We start from the raw sequence: 20,417 nt of genomic DNA on the forward strand, positions 1-20,417 counted from the left end.
TAATTGATATATTCTAGAGTTTAAATGCATCCCTAGGCCAGGACCTGGTCAGAATTACTTGGGTAAAGTCTGTCACTCGCAAACCTTCATTCTGATTAATCTGACGGCTGGATTCACTCTCGGGTTTGTGGCTGGAGAGACGACATGTGGCTTCTTGGTCTCTTACTTTCTCATCTGTGTGCTGGCTAGCTGAGCGCCAAGTCCTCTGCACCCAGGGGCCACTGCCTCACCCCGGAAGCACACAGGCCAGGATGCCACCCTGAGGGCAGGACAAACCAGCTGACTCCAGCTTTACTGTCACAAGTAGGCAGAGGACTTCAAGGATCATAAGGGTAAGATTTGCCGACCTCAGAATAAGTTACAGGTCTGTGGGTCTCACTTTAAATCATCTGAAATGGTGAAAAAGACAGCGCGGCTACGTGTGAGGCCCCCACGGGGCACTGAATTAGGAAATCACATCTCAGCATGAACGCTCTCTTGCCAGTTCTCCAAATGGCACGCTTCTGGCAAACGGGAGGAAGCGGTATCATTCTGATAAAATCGCATCGCTAGAATCTGACCCAACCACATCTCCCCTGCCTTCCTGGGGTCGCTCGGTCTAAAGCACCACCATCCTGTTCTCATCTCCTTCTCCACACACAAGTAGAAAATGTACGCCTCTGTCCACTGGACTTCCATCCCGCAATCGCCCTTCACCCTGGCGCTGTGGTTTTCACATGGAGAGTAGCAAGTAATCTGACCTTCTCAGAGAACTCATCTTCCAAAAACGCGATTTTTACTTGATCACATACTTTGCTTGGAGAGCAAATAATTTAATATTATGAAGAATAAGCAATGGTGTCTTATCATTTTCAAATTTTAAAGCAGACACGTTACAGAGTAAAAAAAAAACAACAAAAAACAACGCAACAGGTTTAAAGTGAAGATGCTTTTGTGCTACTTTCTGTAAAACAGGTGATTCCCAAGAAGTAACTCGGGCACATTTCCTTTTTGTTTTTTTAATTTTTAATGTTTATTTTTGAGAGAAAGAGTGTGAGTGGGGGAGGGCCAGAGAGAGAGGGAGACACAGAACCTGAAGCAGGCTCCAGGCTCTGAGCTGTCAGCACAGAGCCCGACACAGGGCTTGAACTCCAGAACCGTGAGATCATGACCTGAGCTGAAGTTGGCCGCTCAACTGACTGAGCCACCAGGCGCCACGCTTGGGTACATTTCTAACTGGCTTTCAAATTTATAACTTCTACCCTTCAGAGAGCTGACTGTAAGAACTTTCCAATAATTTCTCGGTGCAAACAATCACGTCAAGAGCACACGTGGCTCATCAGAGTTTTGCTCATTTGGCCTCCTCACAAGGCCCAAGCCACCAGACTTTCCTTTGACTACTTTATTTTTTCAAAATGTTTTTATTTATTTCTGAGAGAGAGAGAGCATGAGCAGGAGAGGGTCAGAGAGAGAGGGAGACGCAGAATCTCAAACAAGCTCTAGGCTCCGAGCTGGCTGTCAGCACAGAGCCCAACGCGGGGCTCGAGCCCATGCACCGTGAGATCGTGCCTTGAGCCGAAGTCAGACGCTGAACTGAAATTCTACACATGTATGTCATCCCCACCCCCAACGTGGGGCTCGAACTCACGACCCTTAGATCAAGGGTCGTCTGCTCCCCCGACTGAGTTGGCCAGGCGCCCCAAGCTCTGCTGTGCTTTTAAAGAAAGCATTCATTACTCCGGCAGTTCCGCCAGGACACACGAACGCGAGGTGGCCGCGCCCCGGAGGCAGGAACCCCAGGGCAGGGGTGGTACTTGCTGCTCGGCGCCCTCCTGGCTTCGCCCGCTGCAGTGCCTCCTCGGTCTCACTGCGGAGACAGACGAGCGCGCAGAACCTCCCCCCATGCTTCAGGAACGTTTGCGGGAGCAGTTTTGTACAAGTCTTTAATTAAAAAAAAACTCAAAAATATATCATCGAGCATTTTACATAATGTATACATTCTTATATCTGCAGGTACGATAACTAACAGAAGGCAAAAGCAGATAGACTGTATTGCTTCTCTTTGGCAAATGACCAATATCACCCCCTGCAGAAATATACGATACGTGTAAAAAAACAAATTAAAAAAAAAAAAACCAGAACAAAACATTACCATGGTCTTAGAACTGTCCCTTAGCACAAACGACAAAATATTTAGCACTACTACAGTAGATGGATTTTTCCGATGGACTAACATCTGTACTACTTTACAGCACGGGCTGAAGTGGCAAGCTGCCTTGCAAAGTTAAGGCTGCAGTGACAGTGACGGGGACGGGGGTACGACAGGGCACACATGGCCCTCTGGTTAGACCCCGGCTCTGTCTTCTATTTAATAATACCACACAGGGAAACAAAATGCTTTCCCTAGGGGTTTTACTTGTAGGTCAGAGGTCTGACCCCCACCCCCAAGCAAATCTGCATTTTTTATGAGGAAATTCAGCTTTCTTCGGCCAATATTTACCATCCAACTCAGTGGCCCAGAATAAAAACAAAAAAAAANAAAAAAAAAAAAAAAAATCTCTTCCACTTTACAGCAAAGATATATACTGTGGATCTACCAAAGCAATATATACATGTTGGAACTAAACGTTAAAAAAGCAAAGGGTCCGTTCAACACATAGCAGCTTATATCTAAGTATATACATGTATGTATATGTTTTCACAGTTAAATTTTAGCAAAAAAAATTTACATTTGATATGTTTGGAAATACTTCTCCTATAGTCTATAAATAATATTTTAATATGCTCTAATGACCAAAATGCACTACAAGAATGTATCAAATTAAATAAGTTCTTCTAAACCTTGAAAAACAGACACTTGAAGTCGGTCAAGCTTGAGGTCTGTGTCGCGTGTGCTCGCTCAGTCCCCAGCGCCAGAAAGACAGAGCCCTCTAAACACGGTAGGAGAGAAACTCCAGCACTTTGGAAGGAATCGGCAGCTCCTGGACTTCACGGGTGGGCATCACTCTCCTGATCGACATCCGACATAAGTGTTGAAGGCTAGGGACTTGCCTTGGAGTGGCCCAAAAATACACACTTCCATCCTGCGTCCTAAACAGAAACAAAGGAGGTCATCTGCTCAGTCACACACGTACACGTATTTAAACATCCCACAGCTCAAACAACTATCATCCAAGGTTGTATACGAGAGTTACAAGCTACACGTTAAAACCTAATTTAAAAAAAAGTTTTTGTAATGTTTTTATTTATTTTTGAGAGAAAGAGAGAGACAGAGTGTGAACAGGGGAGAGGGAGGGAGAGAGGGAGACATGGACTCCAAAGCAGGCTTGAACCCATGAACCGTGAGATCGTGACCTGAGTCGAAGTTGGACGCCTAACCAACTGAGCCCCCCAGGCGCCCCCATGTTAAAACCTAATTGCAAAGACCTGAAAGCTGATCTCCTCTCTGACAAAGTAAGAGTATCATTAAGAACCCTTATGGAAGATTTAGTGACAATAAAATACTGGCTGCTTTGTCAAAAAGCCACCTCAAATTAAATTGCCTCTTAAAGAAAAGAGAAAAATCTATTTACCCAGCAGCTAAAACACTGCCATCAGTAGAAAAGGCACAGCAAAGACCATTGCTCAAAGGTGCAGCTTGAACTGGATAATCCTCATCGATTCTCCAGAATCTCACCATTCTAGAAAGGAAAGAAATCGTCCAGTGAGTAACAGGAAACTTAAAGTAAAAGCAACTTCTAGAATTCAGATAAAAATGGCACTCCGTTCTGAGTCACAAAACACACACGACACGCACACATTACATCACCGCAGCAAGCAATTACCGTAACTCGCTTCTTCAAACATTTTTCTAGCCGATACCAATTGGTAATTTGGACCAACTCACACTGAAGGGACTATAGTGCGTGGCTACCTCTCCTTCCCCGTGTTCAGATCTAAAATGGTCACGACCGGAATCTTTCTCCTTACACTCAATTAATATCTGATCTGTTTGCCTCTCTTTCCAAGGCATTTTAAAAAAGCCTTTTCACATAGGTAGGAGCGTGACATTCAAAATCTGAACCAACAGAAAAACAGTGGTTGCTGGCCAACCGCCCCCCCCCAACAACTCTCCCTGCACGTTTGCTACTGTTCTGCAACGATGATAACGAGTCACTTTCTGAACTGCTGTGGCCAAACTGCATACTGTTCTATCCTTGCACACTGCATGGTAAAAGCGAGGGAGAATGGAACGGCCGTATCTCGTTTCTGCTTCGAACTGGTAAGCGGTACATCTCGCTCGTGTGCCGTTTCGTCATAGCCTCGGCTCCAGTGGACACAAGTGACCATTTTTACCATCTTCTCCACTTTGAAAATGTTCTTCTGCTTTAAACTTTACAAGGCTTTACTGGAAAAAACCTCTGTGGGCTAAAAGCTCATTAAAACCCTCTCCGGCTTGCTTATACTCGTTAACAGGGCACACAGGGAAGGTGTGCGTTACCTTTAGTGCACCTGAAATGCTTCAGGCCAATATTTTAAAAAATATTTTATTTATTTTGAGAGAGAAAGAGAGAGAGAGAGGAAGGGAGGGAGGGAGAGAATCCCAAGCAGGCTCCATGCTGTCAGCACAGACCCTGACCCTGCAAACTGAGAGATCATGACCCGACTGCAGGCCAATGTTCTTTAAGACACACAGCATCTCCCAAAGTCTTGTCTAGAGAAAGAGACATTAAGCCCCTACTGTGTAAAGGCATTTGTTTTTTTTTTTAAGCCTTGAACAGGTTTTCATTGAGTAGAAAGATGAAAGGCAACCCTTAAAAGACAGTAATGAAGAGGTCAAGTTGTAACTCACACACTTACTTATCATCGGCAAGGCTTGCAACGTGCAGTCCGTCGTGACTAAAGGACACGGATCGTACCCACCGGTCATTTGCTCCACCAGCAAATATCGGGGTAGGCGGGGGAAACAGGTGCCTGAGGTCAAATACAGGGAGGTGATCAGTGGAGATGAGGGCCACTTCCAGAGGCAAAACCACCCAGGTGCAAAGCACACCTGTCTCTGAATGTTTAACTCGGCCTCGACAAACACAATGGACGAGCCAAGGGAGAGCTGATAGGTTCAAACTCAACGAAAGGAACCTTAAAAGAATTCCTAAGCTCCTTTTTACAACGTGGTTGAAATCACTAAGATTAACTCCAACCTCAGGTTCAGCTCTTTTCCCAGACACAAAACTCTAGGTATAACTACCGTTTCTACAGAGACATGACGATAACATGATCTGTATCGGGAGGGTCAGATTTATTTTTAGAATGTATGTCTAAAGCTCTGCATTTTTCAAGGACTTAAACAGTACTGCAACTTAAGAATTACGACAGAATGCAATTTTAGGTTCAGCATGTTAGTGATTCCAATCATTCATGTCACTTCTGAAGAGCTATGCCGACAAGCCAGAGAGGAATTAGCACAGTCAGGTCGTGCCGTACCCACCCAAATTCCATCAGAATGTCTCCGGTATGTGGATCCCAGATATACACTCGGGTGTCATAAGATGCAGTAGCCAGTAATGCTCCATCAGGAGAAAAGTCACAAGCTACGACATCATGGTGATGTCCTTCTAGCTTCCGTATCATGGTGTATTTATCCATGTTCCAAAGGAAAACCTGCAATAAAAAGGCAAATGTTATAGCTTCATTCGGACACACAGAGGACAAAATGGCACAACTTAAGCTAAAACTGCTACGTTTAATTAACGTTACATTAAATTAAACATTATAAAAATTATGAATAATTAAAAGAATATGCTCAGTGTCACAGTCAGATTAAAATGTCTTTAAGTTAATTAAAGTAGACATGCAAATTCTATTTCAAATATTTCTGTTAAATGTTAATTTAACAATAAGCCTGAACATAAAGAAGGCAATGCAATGTAACCACAAAGTTATACTGAAATCCATTTATTCCAAAAACTAATTAACTAAAATACTCAGAAATAAATAGGGTTAAGTACTACAAACCCCCTTCTTTAATTTTTGCCAGAAACTACCCAATTTTTAAAAAATATACAGACAGAAAATGTAATGTTAACAAATTGTTACTCCATTGGCATCTCCCTTTGAGAAAATCACTTGTTTACAATAGGCTTGGGTCACCAACGTGAGCCTAGGAAGAGAAACAGATACTGCAAGCAAAGAGAATTTTCACAGCCAAATGCAATTTCTTTGGCAAACAACAACGATGTTAAACCACATCACAAAATGAGAAAACTAATTTATGAAAATATTACAATTAACAACATGTCTGCGAATCAAGATTTGCCAATCGTATTTTTCCCATACCGACCAGAGTATCATTAGTCAATTAAGGCATAAAACATTTAAATTACTTTAGTACAAGTCTACAACTACTTTTCGATTCTATAAGACCAGTACTGGGACTGTGCAGAAGAGTTCTGAATAATAGGGTTCGAACGTTTACTTCAGTCTCGTTATAGCAAATGCGAACTTGGAGGTTTGGAAGGATCCTGATAAGACAACCTCTCCTCTTGGAGTAAAGCAATCCGTTTTGCTACTTTGTTTTCTGCACAGACACAATAGATCACTTCCAGAGAAAAAGAAGTACAAATTGTAAGTGGGATCAAAGACTTAAGGTATCTCTAAACATCGCAAAGAATTCCAAAAAAAGTAGCACAGAGAAACCATCTGAAAGCCAATGACATTACATTAAATTGGTTTCACGTGTCAGACTCCCAATTCCTCGAGACTGGAAGATCAATTTACTCGGAGGAGTCAGTGGGGTTCACTGCAGGGGGGAGGGGGGAGATTACTTTAAAAAAGACAAAAAGAAAGAAAGAAAAGCAGAAAGTGGACATCGACCAGCACCTGTGTACGTACAGTACACCTTGCAGCCGAATGCAAGGTTACTTCATCCTATGGTAAAGGTCGCCCCCAGCCCGGTAGCCAGAGATGCCACTCTTTCTGCCCAGCTAACACCATTGTGCGCCTGTGTGCGAGTGGTGCCAGCATAACCTCAATCACACCAATATTGCTGCCACCACCTGTGACAGGGAAAGCAAGAAGCATATGGAAAACACACAGCCTAAAATAGCAATGTCAATATCTAGCTTTGTTCTTCTTACGATCTTTAAAGAACCGATTACGTTTTTTCTAAACTTCAACATTTGCAACTATCATTTAACATACTTCTTGGCTACATAAAATGCATTTATAACCAGCCTCCCACCTCCCCCCCCCCATTAATTCAGCATATTGTTTGTGAATATCACATGTATTTGGACTCCAACAATTTTCATAAACCTCTGAAGCTAATTACCATCTAGTAAACTATACTAAGTCAGAGCTGGCAGACAACTAAAGGAGAGCTCGTCAGTAAACCGAGTCACTTTATACTTAATCTGTCTACAGGTAGGCTCTGCAAGACAGACCACGTTAATTCATCTCTAATTCACTCTAGACATATACGAGTGCTATTTTCATTATTAGGTCTTTAAGTTACTTTTTTTCAGTTAAATGTCCAGGACCAGCTGGGACTCAAAACTTTTTAAACAGCAAACTGGACAAGAAAAAATAAAACAACAGAGAAGAACATAATTAGCGGGAATGTCTTAACATTTGGACTAGATCTCTTCTGTAGTACATAAACTTCCCTAGATCCTAGAAACAAGCAAATCTGACATACCCCTTACTTTAAGAAGATGAACTCTAACTAAAAGCAATCCAATTTCTCACTCCGCCATCAGTAACTATATTTAATTTCCCTCATGCAAATTCTCCCCCATCATGAAATGAAACATTTAAGATATTCATGACACCGAGCAGACCTAACAGGTTACTTAGCGATTATGCACACATTATAATCCAATTCACAGTGAACGTCCAAGAACTTTGATACATACTGCTTTACTGGCTCCCACTGAACACAGCATGGATGAGTCAGGAGAGAATGCACAGCTATACACCCAGTTCTGATGGCCCCTCAATACTTTCATCATGTTTCCTGAACAAAAAGAAATTACGCGTGTTATTAGCGTTAACCCCGGAGTTCACTTCCAACAAGTAGTGTTTCAAAAACGGCAGAATCCTAGAATCACAAACATCTACAGCGGCAGCCACGTAGCTCTAACAGGGTTTGGACGCCGTACACCAGTTGCTTGTGCCGCAACAGTCTACTAACACAACACGCCCACTTGTTTATGCTGTGCTATGGAACAACAGCAGCCAGACCCTGGTCCACAGGCCCAAGATATTTCCCATCCGGCCCTTTGGGAGAAAGTCTGCTGACCCTTCATCTATAGAAGACAGAATTCTTTTAGTCTAAGTGCCTTATTCTACAAATGAAGAAACTGCAACACTTCAAGGCTGAGACTTGAGAAACACCTTCGAAATACTTTTCGTCCGTCTTCCTTTTTGATAACCTACATTCCACTCCTGGAATTATGCCTAAAACACACAATCATGCCTACGTGTATCGTAACTCTTACAAATACTTACTGGACACCTACTGTATGTCAGGCACCGAGGACACGGCTGCGAATAAGACAAAGTCCCTACTCTCTCGAGCTTACAGTTAGTTTACCGAGTCTACATTCTTAACGCATAAGCACACTGAAAACGTGCTGAGAAAGCAAGCAGTATTTAACATGCAAAAGAAAATAAAAATTGAATTACTGTTATAACTGATCAGAACTCTCTTCATCTCTCAACAGCTAGCAGTCAGCCAACGATGAGATGCAGAGGAGGTCCGTCATGCTTTCGAAACATCAGCATACTATTTTCTCAGGCAATGGTCATGACCCGTCAGCCCGAACCAGTCTCCGCACCCGAGGGTTTTGTTTCCTACTACATGTAAGTTGCAACACCTCTGAGCAAGCCCTCGACCTCCAGCTTGAGGTTTTTGGAGCACTGAGACTTCCTATTTAAGTGTAAGGTGTTAGCCCAAACTGTAAACTCTTTCATTAGCAGCTACGAAGGAGGAAGAGATGGTCCTCGCTGGTCCTCTCAAATGAGGTAGCCTCTCCAACTCTGTAAGCACTGCAACTATCAAAGTTGCAGAAAAACTGGAGTACTGGAGCGCCTGGGTGGCTCAGTTGGTTAAGCATCTGACTTTGGCTCAGGTCATGATCTCGCGGTTCGTGGGTTCGAGCCCCGTGTCAGGCTCTGTGCTGACAGCCAGCTCAGAGACTGAAGCCTGTTTCAGATTCTGTCTCTCTCTCTCTCTCTCTCTGACCCCCCCCTGCTCACACTGTCTCTCTTTTGGAAATAAATAAAACATTAAAAAAAAAAAAGAAAAACCTAAGTACTTAACACTAACATACCTTTCATTATATTGGAGAGTTAGTCTTTTTTTTTTTTTACTTTTGATAATTTGTTGCTCAACCTATCCAACTTATTATTATGCTTAATAGCACTTAGGTGTTACAGATTCCAGTATGTAAATCATATTTTAATCTGTATTTGATTAATTACTAAATTATGTATTTGTAACTTCAAAGAAATTTTTGCTAAGTAAGTGAAGGAAGTTAATAACCTTCCCTAAGATGAAAGAAATAGAAACAACACAGACCGGTTCATACAAAACCCTAAAACGGACCCAGATTTTGTCCTCAAATAATTGATAGATCTGTGTGGCTAGTTTCTGAATAATATCCTATTGTTCAGAGGAACTGCCGGCTCCTATTATGGATCATATTTATGGTTTTGTTTGCTCTATACAGAACAGGACCAAATGATTAGAGAAAAGGAGACTTTGATCATAAGCCACTTTGAAAGTCAAATGCCCTAGATGATCGACGTCTCTTGACCACCTCTCAAGAAACTCATTATGTTTCACAGCCTGGAAAAAAGACATACCATCATCTTTCAGGTCCCACACTCTCAGAGTTTTGTCTCTTGAGGCTGATACTAGGATCAGGCTCCCATCTGGAGCAAAAGTTAAATCTCTGACCACTTCAGTATGATCTACCAGGTTAAGGAGGAGCTTTCCTAAATGCAATGGAAGAGGGGGAAAAAGACAAAGTTAGTAATTTTTATCTGCTTCTATTTTTTTTTAAGTAGGGTTCTTCACCATTAAAAAAAAAATCTAGTGGAAATACTTCATACCTCAGTTTATCAAGTGTGAGGTGACTTATTAGTGCTTTTATTATCACCTTTAAAGAATCTCTCTTTTTGGGGCGCCTGGGTGGCTCAGTCGGTTAAGCATCCAACTTCAGCTCAGGTCATGATCTCGCGGTTTGTGGGTTTGAGCCCTGAGTCAGGCTCTGTGCTGACAGTTAGCTCAGGGCCTGGAGCCTGCTTCAGATTCTGTGTCTCCCTCTCTCTCTGACTCTCCCCTGCTCATGCTGTCTCTCTCTCTCTCTCAGAAATAAATAAAACATTTAAAAAAATTTTTTTAAACAGCCTCTATTTTTATATTGTTTTAAAATGGATTTGCAGGATAGCAAGGCCTAAATTTTTTTAGAGAAGTTTAAAGGGAATTCCTGAAAAGTAAACAAGTTAATTTACTATCAGGAAAACCTAATTATCATTTTTAAATCTTGGTCTAGTATGATTTTATATATAAAATCAAAATTTCCTTTTTCTTTTCCTTGGCTTTGGATTACTAACAGAATGTCAAACCTCTCCAAAAGATGAATGTTATTTAACAATCTAAATTTTCAAAAATCAGCAAAAAAATTTACTTGACTCACCTAACATTGTATGAGCTTTGTTTTCTATGAAATTCGATGTGCTCTCTTTAAGTTTTTTCCCAGAATCCAATCAAATTTACTGACTCATTGTCCTCACTCAATATTAGTATCACTTGCTATGCTCTACCATATCGTTTTAATGCTCATTTAAAAAAAAACCTTCGTGGCTCAGTTGGTTGAGCATCCGACTTCAGCTCAGGTCATGATTTCATGGTTCGTGGGTTCAAGCCCTGTGTCGGGCTCTGTGCTGACAGCTAGATCAGAGCCTGGAGGCTGCTTCAGATTCTGTGTCTCCCTCTCTCTCTGACCCTCCCCTGCTCCTGCTGTCTCTCTCTCTCTCTCTCAGAAATAAATAAAACATTTAAAAAATTCTTTTTAAAATCCTTCAAATTTTCGAGTACATACTATTGGTCAGAAACTGTTTTAGTCAGTGAACAATAGTTCACTTTTAATTACCCAAAGAATGTAACTTCTCAACCTATCTAGTTAACTTTAGATAAAATGTCCCTAAAGCCTTCCAAAGGTTAGACAATGATGGTTGAAAACCAGATTTGCCTTGAAAGCCTCCAAGCAATCACTGAAAAAGTATATAAGAAAACACCCTGCTATTTGAGTCATAAACTAAATGACTGGTTTATAAATGATAATTAACTAGATGTTCCTTAGACACACCCTTTTCTGCTGCAATTATTCTCTGAAGGGTGATCAAGTAGTGAGAACTTTATTTTCTTAAATTAAAACCACGAGCTGAAGATGACAACTGGGCCAATTATAAATAAAGACACATTCATAGCGTCAATACTTGTTTTTCAGGAAGTTAAAATCCTCAAATCACATCTTCTGGTGCCCGTGAGAGATGCCCTGCATCCTAAAATAATCAGGCTTGCTGTTAAAGCTGCGGCTCCATACCTGTATATACATCCCATATTTTGATGCGCCCATTGTTCAACCCTGTGGCCAGGAGTAGCTGATCTTGTCCAAATCTGAATCGATGCCATTCTATGTTGACACAGCGACTTTGTTTTTCTGGAACTGAAGATCCAAAAGCGAGACTCCAGACTATGTCACCGCAGTCTATAATATGTTCACGAGGCTTATTTTTCTGCCCACCATCACTGTTTTGTCTGGACAGTCTCAAACTGCTTGAATTGGTGATATTCTTGGTGCCGTGCAAGAGACTGAGGGGAAGAAAGGTCAGACTGAAATCTAGTTATTATTCACTCTGGACTTCTACAGACACTGAATAATGATAAATGTTTGTTAAAATAACTTCAACATAATTTGTTGAAGAGAATCCTACAGATGGGAAGGGGAAAAGCTGCTATTAGCCACAAAGGTGTGTGACCAAATAAAATCACATCAAAAGAACTTCGCAGTTGCTAAGAAAGACTAAATTCAACAATAACCAATTTATAATCTATTTGTTTCAGAATTTTCCACAAAACCATTATATCAATGAGGACTCCTTTAGCTAATGTAAAACTAGCATAAACAAGCCAAAAACGAAACAAAAACCTGATATTATAGAGCTGACACCAGAAAATTAACCTTAAAACTAACCCATAATAATCAGTAGTTTCCCACACTTTCTGGACCTAAAGTAACACGTAACTAGGACACTAATGAATATAACCAAGAAGATCAACTAGACACAAAAACCAGGGTGAGATCAAATTTAGCATAGGATAGGTTTTAGAAAAACTTTCAACAAAATACTCAAACTCAGGGGCACCTGGGTGGCTCAGGCAGTTGAGCGTCCAACTTCGGCTCAGGTCATGATCTCACAGTTCATGGGTTCGAGCCCCACGTCGGGCTCTGTGCTGACAGCTAGCTCAGAGCCTGGAGCCTGCTTCAGATTCTGTGTCTCCCTCTCTCTCTGACCCTCCCCTGCTCACACTGTGTGTGTGTCTCTCTCTCAGAAATAAATAAAAACATTTAATAAAAAAAAAAACAAAACACCTCAAACTCAGATAAATCCAAGCAGAGGAATTTTAAGTACATAAAGTAATTACATGATCAATGTACCACTGTTATCTAATAAAATGTTGGGAAATCCAGAAAGGGTCACATAGCAAAGGTTACCTGGCCTAGCACAACGCGATATATACACCACCAAGGAACCATGATCTTCCTGCTTTTCCATACAAAGACATTTTCTACACTGTATAAGGCCAGATACTTCTTCCCATACATTCTCCGATAAATACACTCAGCTTATGATTAAAACACATTTACAATAGTCCACCACGGAAAAACTCAAATATTACTCCACACTTAGAAGACAGTAAACCCCACCTAAGAGAAACAAAATACAAAAAAAAGGAAAAGAGTCTTACAAGTTCTTAAGGCACTGGGACCACGGAACAAGCTTTACTGTACGACGTCCTTGTGACCAAGCAAAGTACGAACCATCTGGAGCAAAAGCGACAGTCCAATTTTCACGACCACATTTCTTGTCAAAAGGAGCTGCTGGAGCTAAAAGTTCACCTATAGTACGTGATCTCACTGAAAGAAAAAAGCGTAGATATAGGATGTCTATATATATAACCAACAATTGAGACTGCTTCCGTATTAATTTGAGACTCTCAACTCCATTGAGTTTCTAGGCAAAGTATAAGGAGTTCTGCTTTCTACCATCTGAAGGGAGATCCTTGGTGTGAAGACCCTTTAATGATAATAACTATGCTCAAGTTTTGATAAAATGATTTTCCAACTTTTCCATACCCAAAAGTTTTAGAAAGCTTCAATAAAAACACTGGTCAAGTGATAATGAGGTAATATATCAGAGTTAGCAATTACTGAGTCCTGACTTTTGCATTGCCTTAGGTTTTCAGCCAATTGCTAACATTTAAAATGCAACAGACTAGGGGTGCTTGGGTGGCTCCGTAAATTGAGCGTTTTCTTGATTTCAGCTCAGGTCACAATCCCAAGGTCATGGGTTCGAGCCCTGCATCGGGCTCTGTGCTGACAGCTAGCTCAGAGCCTGGAGCCTACTTCGAATTCTGTCTCCCCCTCTCTCTCTGACCCTGCCCTGCTCACACTGTCTCTGTCTCTCTCAGAAATAAATAAAACATTAAAAAATAATAAAATAAAATGCATTACATTTGTGGGGCACCCTGGTGGGCTTAGTCGGTTGGACGTCCAACTTCGTAGCAGGTCATGATCTCACAGTTTGTGAGTTTGGGCCCCGCGTTGGGCTCTGTGCTGACAGCTCAGAGCCTGGAGCCTGCTTCAGACTCTGTGCCTCCCCCTCCCCTCTTACTTTCCCTCCCCAACTTGTGCGTGCTCTCTCTTAAATAAATAAAGAAACAAACAAATAAATAAAATGCATTGCATTGGTGACTCTCAAATAGTGGCCCTCAAGCATATTACTAGCGGGCCACAAACTGACCCCAAATTGGAAGTAATTCTTTTGGTTTTCATGGACAAAGAATGAACAATTTCATATATCTCAAGTTTAGTTAAGAGTATTTAAATTTAGCCTTCATAGCAAACACTGGCATATTACCAGAGTCCACAGAAAATTTTTGTTCTGCATTTAACAAGAAGCCTGATCAACAAGCTCTTCCTCTTCATGTGTGCACGCAAACTTGGCCAGAACTTCCTCAATTTGAGGAAAAGAAGCTTCAGCAGTGTATCACCAATGCTCTCTCGGATTGGTCTTGATTTCAAATTTTGCTACTCTTCCTTTTTAGGTATAAATGACCAGTTTTGTTTCCCTATTTCGTGATTGGTTGTCTGGTCAACTCTTACAGTGTATTTTTATGGTTTTGGCTTAAACGTCCCTGCAACTAAAGTACACATGTGCTATGTATTACAGCTCAAATAAGAACTGCTTATAATGGGGCGCCTGGGTGGCTCAGTACGTTGAGTGTCCAACTCTTGATTTCGGCGCAGGTCATGGTCTCACACTTTGTGGGATGGAGCGACAGCACGGAGCCTGCTTGGGATTCTCTCTCTTCCTCTCAAAATACATGTTTTTTTGTTAAAAAACAAAACAAACAAACCCAATTCTACTTACTGCTAGACCAGACACATACAAGTCCCCCAAATGTATTCATTCAGGTGACATGGTCTCAATGTGTGCTCTGTCAACAGCCAGGGGAGCACCTGGCGTGTGACAGGGGATCCGTAAATATTTATTGAATGAATATGAAACCATATGTATAAGTTCCCATTCTTAGAGATTTCAATACTTCCCTGCCCAAGTCTTTGATACATTAACGCACGAACTATGGTTTAAAAAGTGGGGGTGCCTGGGTTGCTCAGTCGGTTAAGCGTCTGACTTCAGCTCAGGTCATGATCTCACAGTTTGTGAGTTTGAGCTCCACATTGGGCTCTGTGCTGACAGCCTGGAGCCTGGAGGCTGCCTCAGATTCTGTGTCTCCCCCTCTCTCTGCCCCTCCCATGCTCATGCTTCATCTCTGTCTCTCAATAATAAATAAATGTTAAAAACAGAAATTTAAAAAGTAACACAAAACGGACCTATTTTTCTGTAATATTTATGAATATGAATACCTAAAAAAAATTTTCCTCTTAACTCAAAAATCTTCCTCCTTGCCACTCTGTTGGCTCAGTCCCGACTGTGACCCAAGAGAATCAGCTTAATCCTGCTCTCACATGATAGTTCTGTATTAAAGAGCCATGATATCAGCAACTACATCTTTTCACCAGGCTAAACTCCACAGGCCTTTCGATCATTCCGTACATTACATGGGGTCAAGTCCATTCCCCACCTTCACCTTCGTCACTTTTCTGGATAAACCGCAGTTAGTTATGGTCCTCATATAAGTGGCACCCAGAATGGAACACAGCACTTCCGGTGTGGTTTAATCCAATCAACCGAACCCTCACCTACCCCTGCCCCAATTGTGTCAGTACAGCATAAGGTGACATTAATTTCACCAGCAGTCATGACTTTCTTAGTACAAAAGCCACAAACCAGTGACCCTCATGTGCCTGCACAATGACTTCTTCTTCTTCTTCTTGTTCCTTTTTTTGAAATATACAAGTGATTCTTGGAAAGGGCTTGCTGCTCCTTATATGCTGTTTCCTTATATTCCTCCAAGCCCACAGTCATACTCGGTCATCTCACCATAGTAGTTCACGTGCCTGGCCCCTGAACTTGCAACCATTGCCTAAATCTTTCTTTATAACATAGGCTTCTGTAGACATACCTGTCTTTTAAAAAATCCATAAAATTTTAGGGGGGAAAAAAGTTCACAAATAAGGGAAGAAAGTTTTAGTTATGTTTTTATTAAAAACTTTTTTAAAAATTTCTTTATTTTTGAGAGACAGGGAGTGAGTGAGGGAGGGGCAGACAGAGAGGGAGACACAGAATCCAAAGCAGGCTCCCGATGTGTCAGCACAGAGCCCGACACGGGGCCAGAGTGCATGAACTGAGAGGTCATGACCTGAGCCGAAGTCAGACGCTCAACCGACTAAGCCACCCAAGGTGTCCTGGGAAGCAAGTTTTAAAATTCAACCGGGGAAAAAAAAAATCAACCAAAAAACCCAAACTTTATCTTAAATAGAAAGCCCCTGGCTAAACTCGATGAGTATACTCACGTAACTCAAAAAATAGAGGACAGGCCTTTGCATTCAGCTTCAAAAACATCTGGTTAATTAGACTATAACTCGCCACTCCTATGGCAAGCATGAGCAAGACTAAGGTGCCCACAAAAGGCTCATTTCTTTTTGTCTATATTTTAATATCACTCTATTTTTCTTTTACCTTGCTGACAATCACAAAACTCCTCTTTTATAAAGGGTGGAAGTTAACAACTAAAAAACTGGTTCCAATAACAAAGACCATGAAATAATAAGCTAATTTATTTATTTTTTTTAATTTTTAATGATTTATTTCTAGGAGAGAGAGAGAGAGAGACAGCACGAGCAGGCGAGGGTCAGAGAGAGAGGGAGTCACAGACTGAAACAGGCTTCAGGCTCTGAGCTGGCAGTCAGCACAGAGCTCGACGCGGGGCTCGAACCCACGAACCGCGAGATCATGACCTAAGCGAAAGTCGGACGCTTAACCGACTAAGCCACCCAGGCGCCCCATAAGCTAATTTATTCTTAAATATTCGAAATTCAAGAAATGGGGCCACTATTTTTTTTTTTAAGTTTATGTATTTATTTAGAGAGAGACAGAGCTCGCGAAAGCAAGCATGTGCACCCGAGCGAGAGAGAGGCAGGGAGAGGGAGAGGATCCGAGCAGGCGCTGCTGTGTCTGAAGAAGCCTGATGCAGGGGCTCGATCCCACCAATTCTGAGACCATGACCTGAGCTGAAATCAAGAGTCAGATGCTCACCCAACTTAGCCACCCAGGCACCCCCGGGTTCACTATTTTAAAACTGCCAAATAAATAGATGCTATAATGTCACAAGTATATGGATAATTGCCTTGGTGTTTCCTTGCTTGTTAACAGGCATATGAAATGATCTTTGCATCATATGATTCAAGCACTCATTTAAATACTTACTGGTACAATAAGTATTATCAAGTAGCCCAAGGTTATAAGAAAGTGCTTTAAAAAGTGTCTTTAAGCTAAACCTTGATTATCTGCAACTGTTTAATGGTAGTACTCTAAGAAATAAAGGATTTAATGACTCTGTATAAGGGAAAAGCTGCCTGCCACGGGAACCCGGCCATAAAATACAACACTGTATTATCTATACAGTGGTCGTAACACACTGAGTCACGGCGGAACCAAGCGAACCAGATTTAGCTCCTTCCTCACATTCCTCCCTGCAATTTCAAACCAGAAAGGGAGGGTCTGTGGCAGCGCCCTCCAGGCACTAACCCTGTCACCTCGGGCTTCTTTAATCACTCCAGGAATCTTCCTCTCCTCTTTCAGAACTTGAGAAACCAAAGAGCTAGAATAAATACCCAAGAAAAAAGGGGAAAAGTTAAGTCCTTACTGATGGATACAAAGTTACACAGAGATAGGTGTTTAACTCTGTATCCAAACGGTACTTCAAAAGAAACAAAGAAACAAAAACTGGGTTTTTTTGGGGAAAAAAAAAAAAGGCCAAAATTCTTTTAGGTATTTGGCACTTAGCTAGTAATATAATATGATATCCAGGAAATAACACTGAGACCTACCTAAATATGCAAAAATTTTAAATGAAAAGGCTGCTTGCTGGATGGTTCTTCTACCTTATGCAGGTATGCTCGGAAGATCAACCCATCCCTTAGGAGAGGACTGGGAAGTTTTTAATTCAGTTTACCAAGATGAACTAAAACACAGATACATGAAAGATAAATCTGTGATATTATTGTGGGGCGGGAGGAAGCCCACCAGACTAAGAATAAGAACTGCTGAGCTCTATGTTCCACTTCAGGACCTGATTAATAGACTTAAAATAAAAATGGGGCATGAATTTTGTTTCCTCTGTAAATCTAAAATAGTTCTTAAAACCAGAGGTAAAGTCCCCTCTTAACCTGCCATTCGACCTTATCCCTAAGAGAACAAAAGTCCAGATTCTAAGATTGCTGTCTCTAGATAGGAAACTTCAATCCACACACAGGACAGAGGGCCTTTTGGCTACTTGGGCTTCCCCCTTTCTCTAGAAATACCGCCTCCATCCATTTAAAGGCATACATGTAGCCGAAGGACGGAGAAAGGCAAAGGCTCTCTGCTCAGTAACCTCCTGCAATTTTCATCTATTTTATTTATTTATTTATTATCATTTATTTACTTATTTTTTAAAGCAATCTCTACACCCAAGATGGGGGCTCGAACTCATGATCAAGTCACACGCTCCACCCACTGAGCCAGCCAGGCGTCCTAACAATTTTCACTTCATTAACACTGTAAGTTCAGTGTTGGGGGGTTTTCTGGGGGTGGGGGGGTGGAGAGGATGCTATATTTATTTACTTTTTAATGAAAACCGTACATATTCAAGGCGTGTAACATGACTTGGCCAGGTCAATGCTTACTGGGCATATCAATCAACGCACAGCACCAACTCCCCGGTTAGCTGTTCCAGTTATTTTACCGGAAGAAGTGCTCCGCATCGAGCCGCCGCTCAACCTTCGGCACCCACTGCCCTGACCTCAGATGGCGGGGCTGATCTCTAGATCAGTTTCGAGACAGCCTTTCCAGAGTCCGCGCTTCCATCCAACAGCTTTCCTTCGGTCACTCCACCCAACCATTCTGCCCCTCCCTGGCCCTCGCTGTGGGACAGATCACGGAGTCTCCTTCCCGGAACCCGCTGCCTTTCTAACCGCCAGGCCATTTTTACAACTACTGCTTTTTTCCAGGCTGATTTCTCCTTTAAGAGCGGTCGATGCACACGAGGACCCCTCCCCTCTCATTACAGCTCAGAACACCCAAGTTTACTTTTCCCGTGGTAAATTTCGAGGCTTGCCCAGCCCTCGCCTGTTCTCTCCTCTCGACGCCCCCAATCGTCCTGCCCAGAGAATCCCAGGGTGATGGCAGTGCGGGGACCTCCGGAGAGGAAACTGGGTCCCCAGGGGTGGGGGCCCGCCCCCGGCCACACGGTCACTTAGGGCCCTCGGCGCCCGGGTTCCCCTGGACCCTAAGTTCCGCCCACTGCCTCTCGCCGAGCCCAAAGCTGACTCCGATTACTCCTCGGCGACACCCACCAGCGGGGCCGCTTCCTTTCTCTTCGCTCCAGGGCTTGGTCCCGGCTCACCCGTCCTCCCTCGGACTCCGAGACGTTTCCTCCTCTAGGGACTCCCTGCCTCTCCGCAGCGCCGGTGCGCTCACCAGCACCCTTCACCCCCCGTCCCATTCCTCACCGATCTCTTTCTCGTTGACCCTCGGGGGAAAGCTGGCCATCTATGGGGCACCGTCTGATTCCGGGGGCGCGATGCGGCCGCAACGACAGAAAAGCGATCGGCGAGCGCTGAGGGGCGTGACGCGGGCTCGGTCCCTCCCGGACCCGGGGGACGGCGGGGAGGGGCGGGGGCGGTGGCGGCAGCCTCTGCTGACTGCCCCGGGAGAGCTCCGGAAGGCCTCGGACCAAACGACCGAGTCAAACACAGACAATAGACCCCGTTCCCTGCCTCGAGCCAATGGACCGAGACGCTTCCTCCGACGCCGCCGCCTGCAGAACAGACACTGGAGACAAAATGGCGGGCGGCGCGGGAGATAGCAGGGCGGCGTGGGCGGGGCTTCGTGACGTCACGCCCCAGACCCCGCCCCCCGACGCTCGGGACGTGACGGCCGGGCCTCGGCGCCCCGCCCTCCCCTCCCGGTTTCCGCGAGGAACTACCCCCTGGGACAGGAAGAGCCGAGAGGCCGAGGCGGATTGCTGGGTATGTGTGCGCCCGGCTGGGTCTCGTCCCATCCCTACCCCCAGCCGTGGGGCCGTGGCATCGTCTGCATTTCTAAGTTGAAGCACCTTGGAAAAGGCAAACGGGGAACTGTATACTGCACGTTAGCCCACCGCTTAGAGATGGCACGGAACTGGGGCGCCTGGCTGGCTCAGAGCGCGGGACGCGATCTCCGGGCCATGAGTTCAAGCCTCATGTCGGGTGTGGACCCTACTTAAAAAAGATTAAAAAAAAAAAAAGTGGGATTTAAACTGGCCGAACCGAAACGAACAAAAAAAAATGACGTTGAAGGGTTTAACCCACTTCTTCCACTTCCCCAGCCCCCACGTGCTTGATGCAAAAAAAGAGATGAGAATGGACATCGTCGCTGCGCCCCAGCGTTGCGGGGGCGGTCGTCCTGCCGTGGGCAGCGGGTGTTTGCCAGGGCCGAGGTGACCCGGCGTGCGGGCGGCC

The 20,417-nt window shown here is 43.4% G+C and overlaps 1 protein-coding gene across 1 annotated transcript; it reads right to left on the reverse strand.

The window, feature by feature from the left end:
- Positions 1-1,905: 1,905 nt before the first annotated feature.
- WSB1 (WD repeat and SOCS box containing 1) lies at positions 1,906-19,742 on the reverse strand. The gene is made up of 9 exons (XM_077749873.1): positions 19,428-19,742; positions 12,998-13,166; positions 11,571-11,839; positions 9,826-9,957; positions 7,872-7,972; positions 5,447-5,619; positions 4,819-4,932; positions 3,552-3,659; positions 1,906-3,069 (listed from the first exon to the last, which is right to left on the reverse strand). Exons 1-9 carry the CDS (start codon positions 19,465-19,467, stop codon positions 2,910-2,912), a joined length of 1,266 nt encoding a protein of 421 aa, XP_077605999.1. The 5' UTR covers positions 19,468-19,742; the 3' UTR covers positions 1,906-2,909.
- Between the last annotated feature and the right edge of the window lie 675 nt (positions 19,743-20,417).

Source organism: Crocuta crocuta, unplaced genomic scaffold, assembly GCF_008692635.1.
Source record: "Crocuta crocuta isolate KB4526 unplaced genomic scaffold, BGI_CrCroc_1.0 scaffold149, whole genome shotgun sequence".
Classification (NCBI taxonomy): Eukaryota; Metazoa; Chordata; class Mammalia; order Carnivora; family Hyaenidae; genus Crocuta; species Crocuta crocuta.

Bases quoted from the DNA above. Each gene is read 5' to 3' on its own strand.
- WSB1 (XM_077749873.1), bottom strand. From the start codon at position 19,467: ATGGCCAGCTTTCCCCCGAGGGTCAACGAGAAAGAGATCG. The intron at 13,167-19,427 runs GTGAGGAATGGG...TTTTTCTTTCAG, and splicing joins GGTCAACGAGAAAGAGATCG to TGAGATCACGTACTATAGGT. The intron at 3,070-3,551 runs GTAAATAGATTT...GTTTCTGTTTAG, and splicing joins GGCAGTGTTTTAGCTGCTGG to GACGCAGGATGGAAGTGTGT.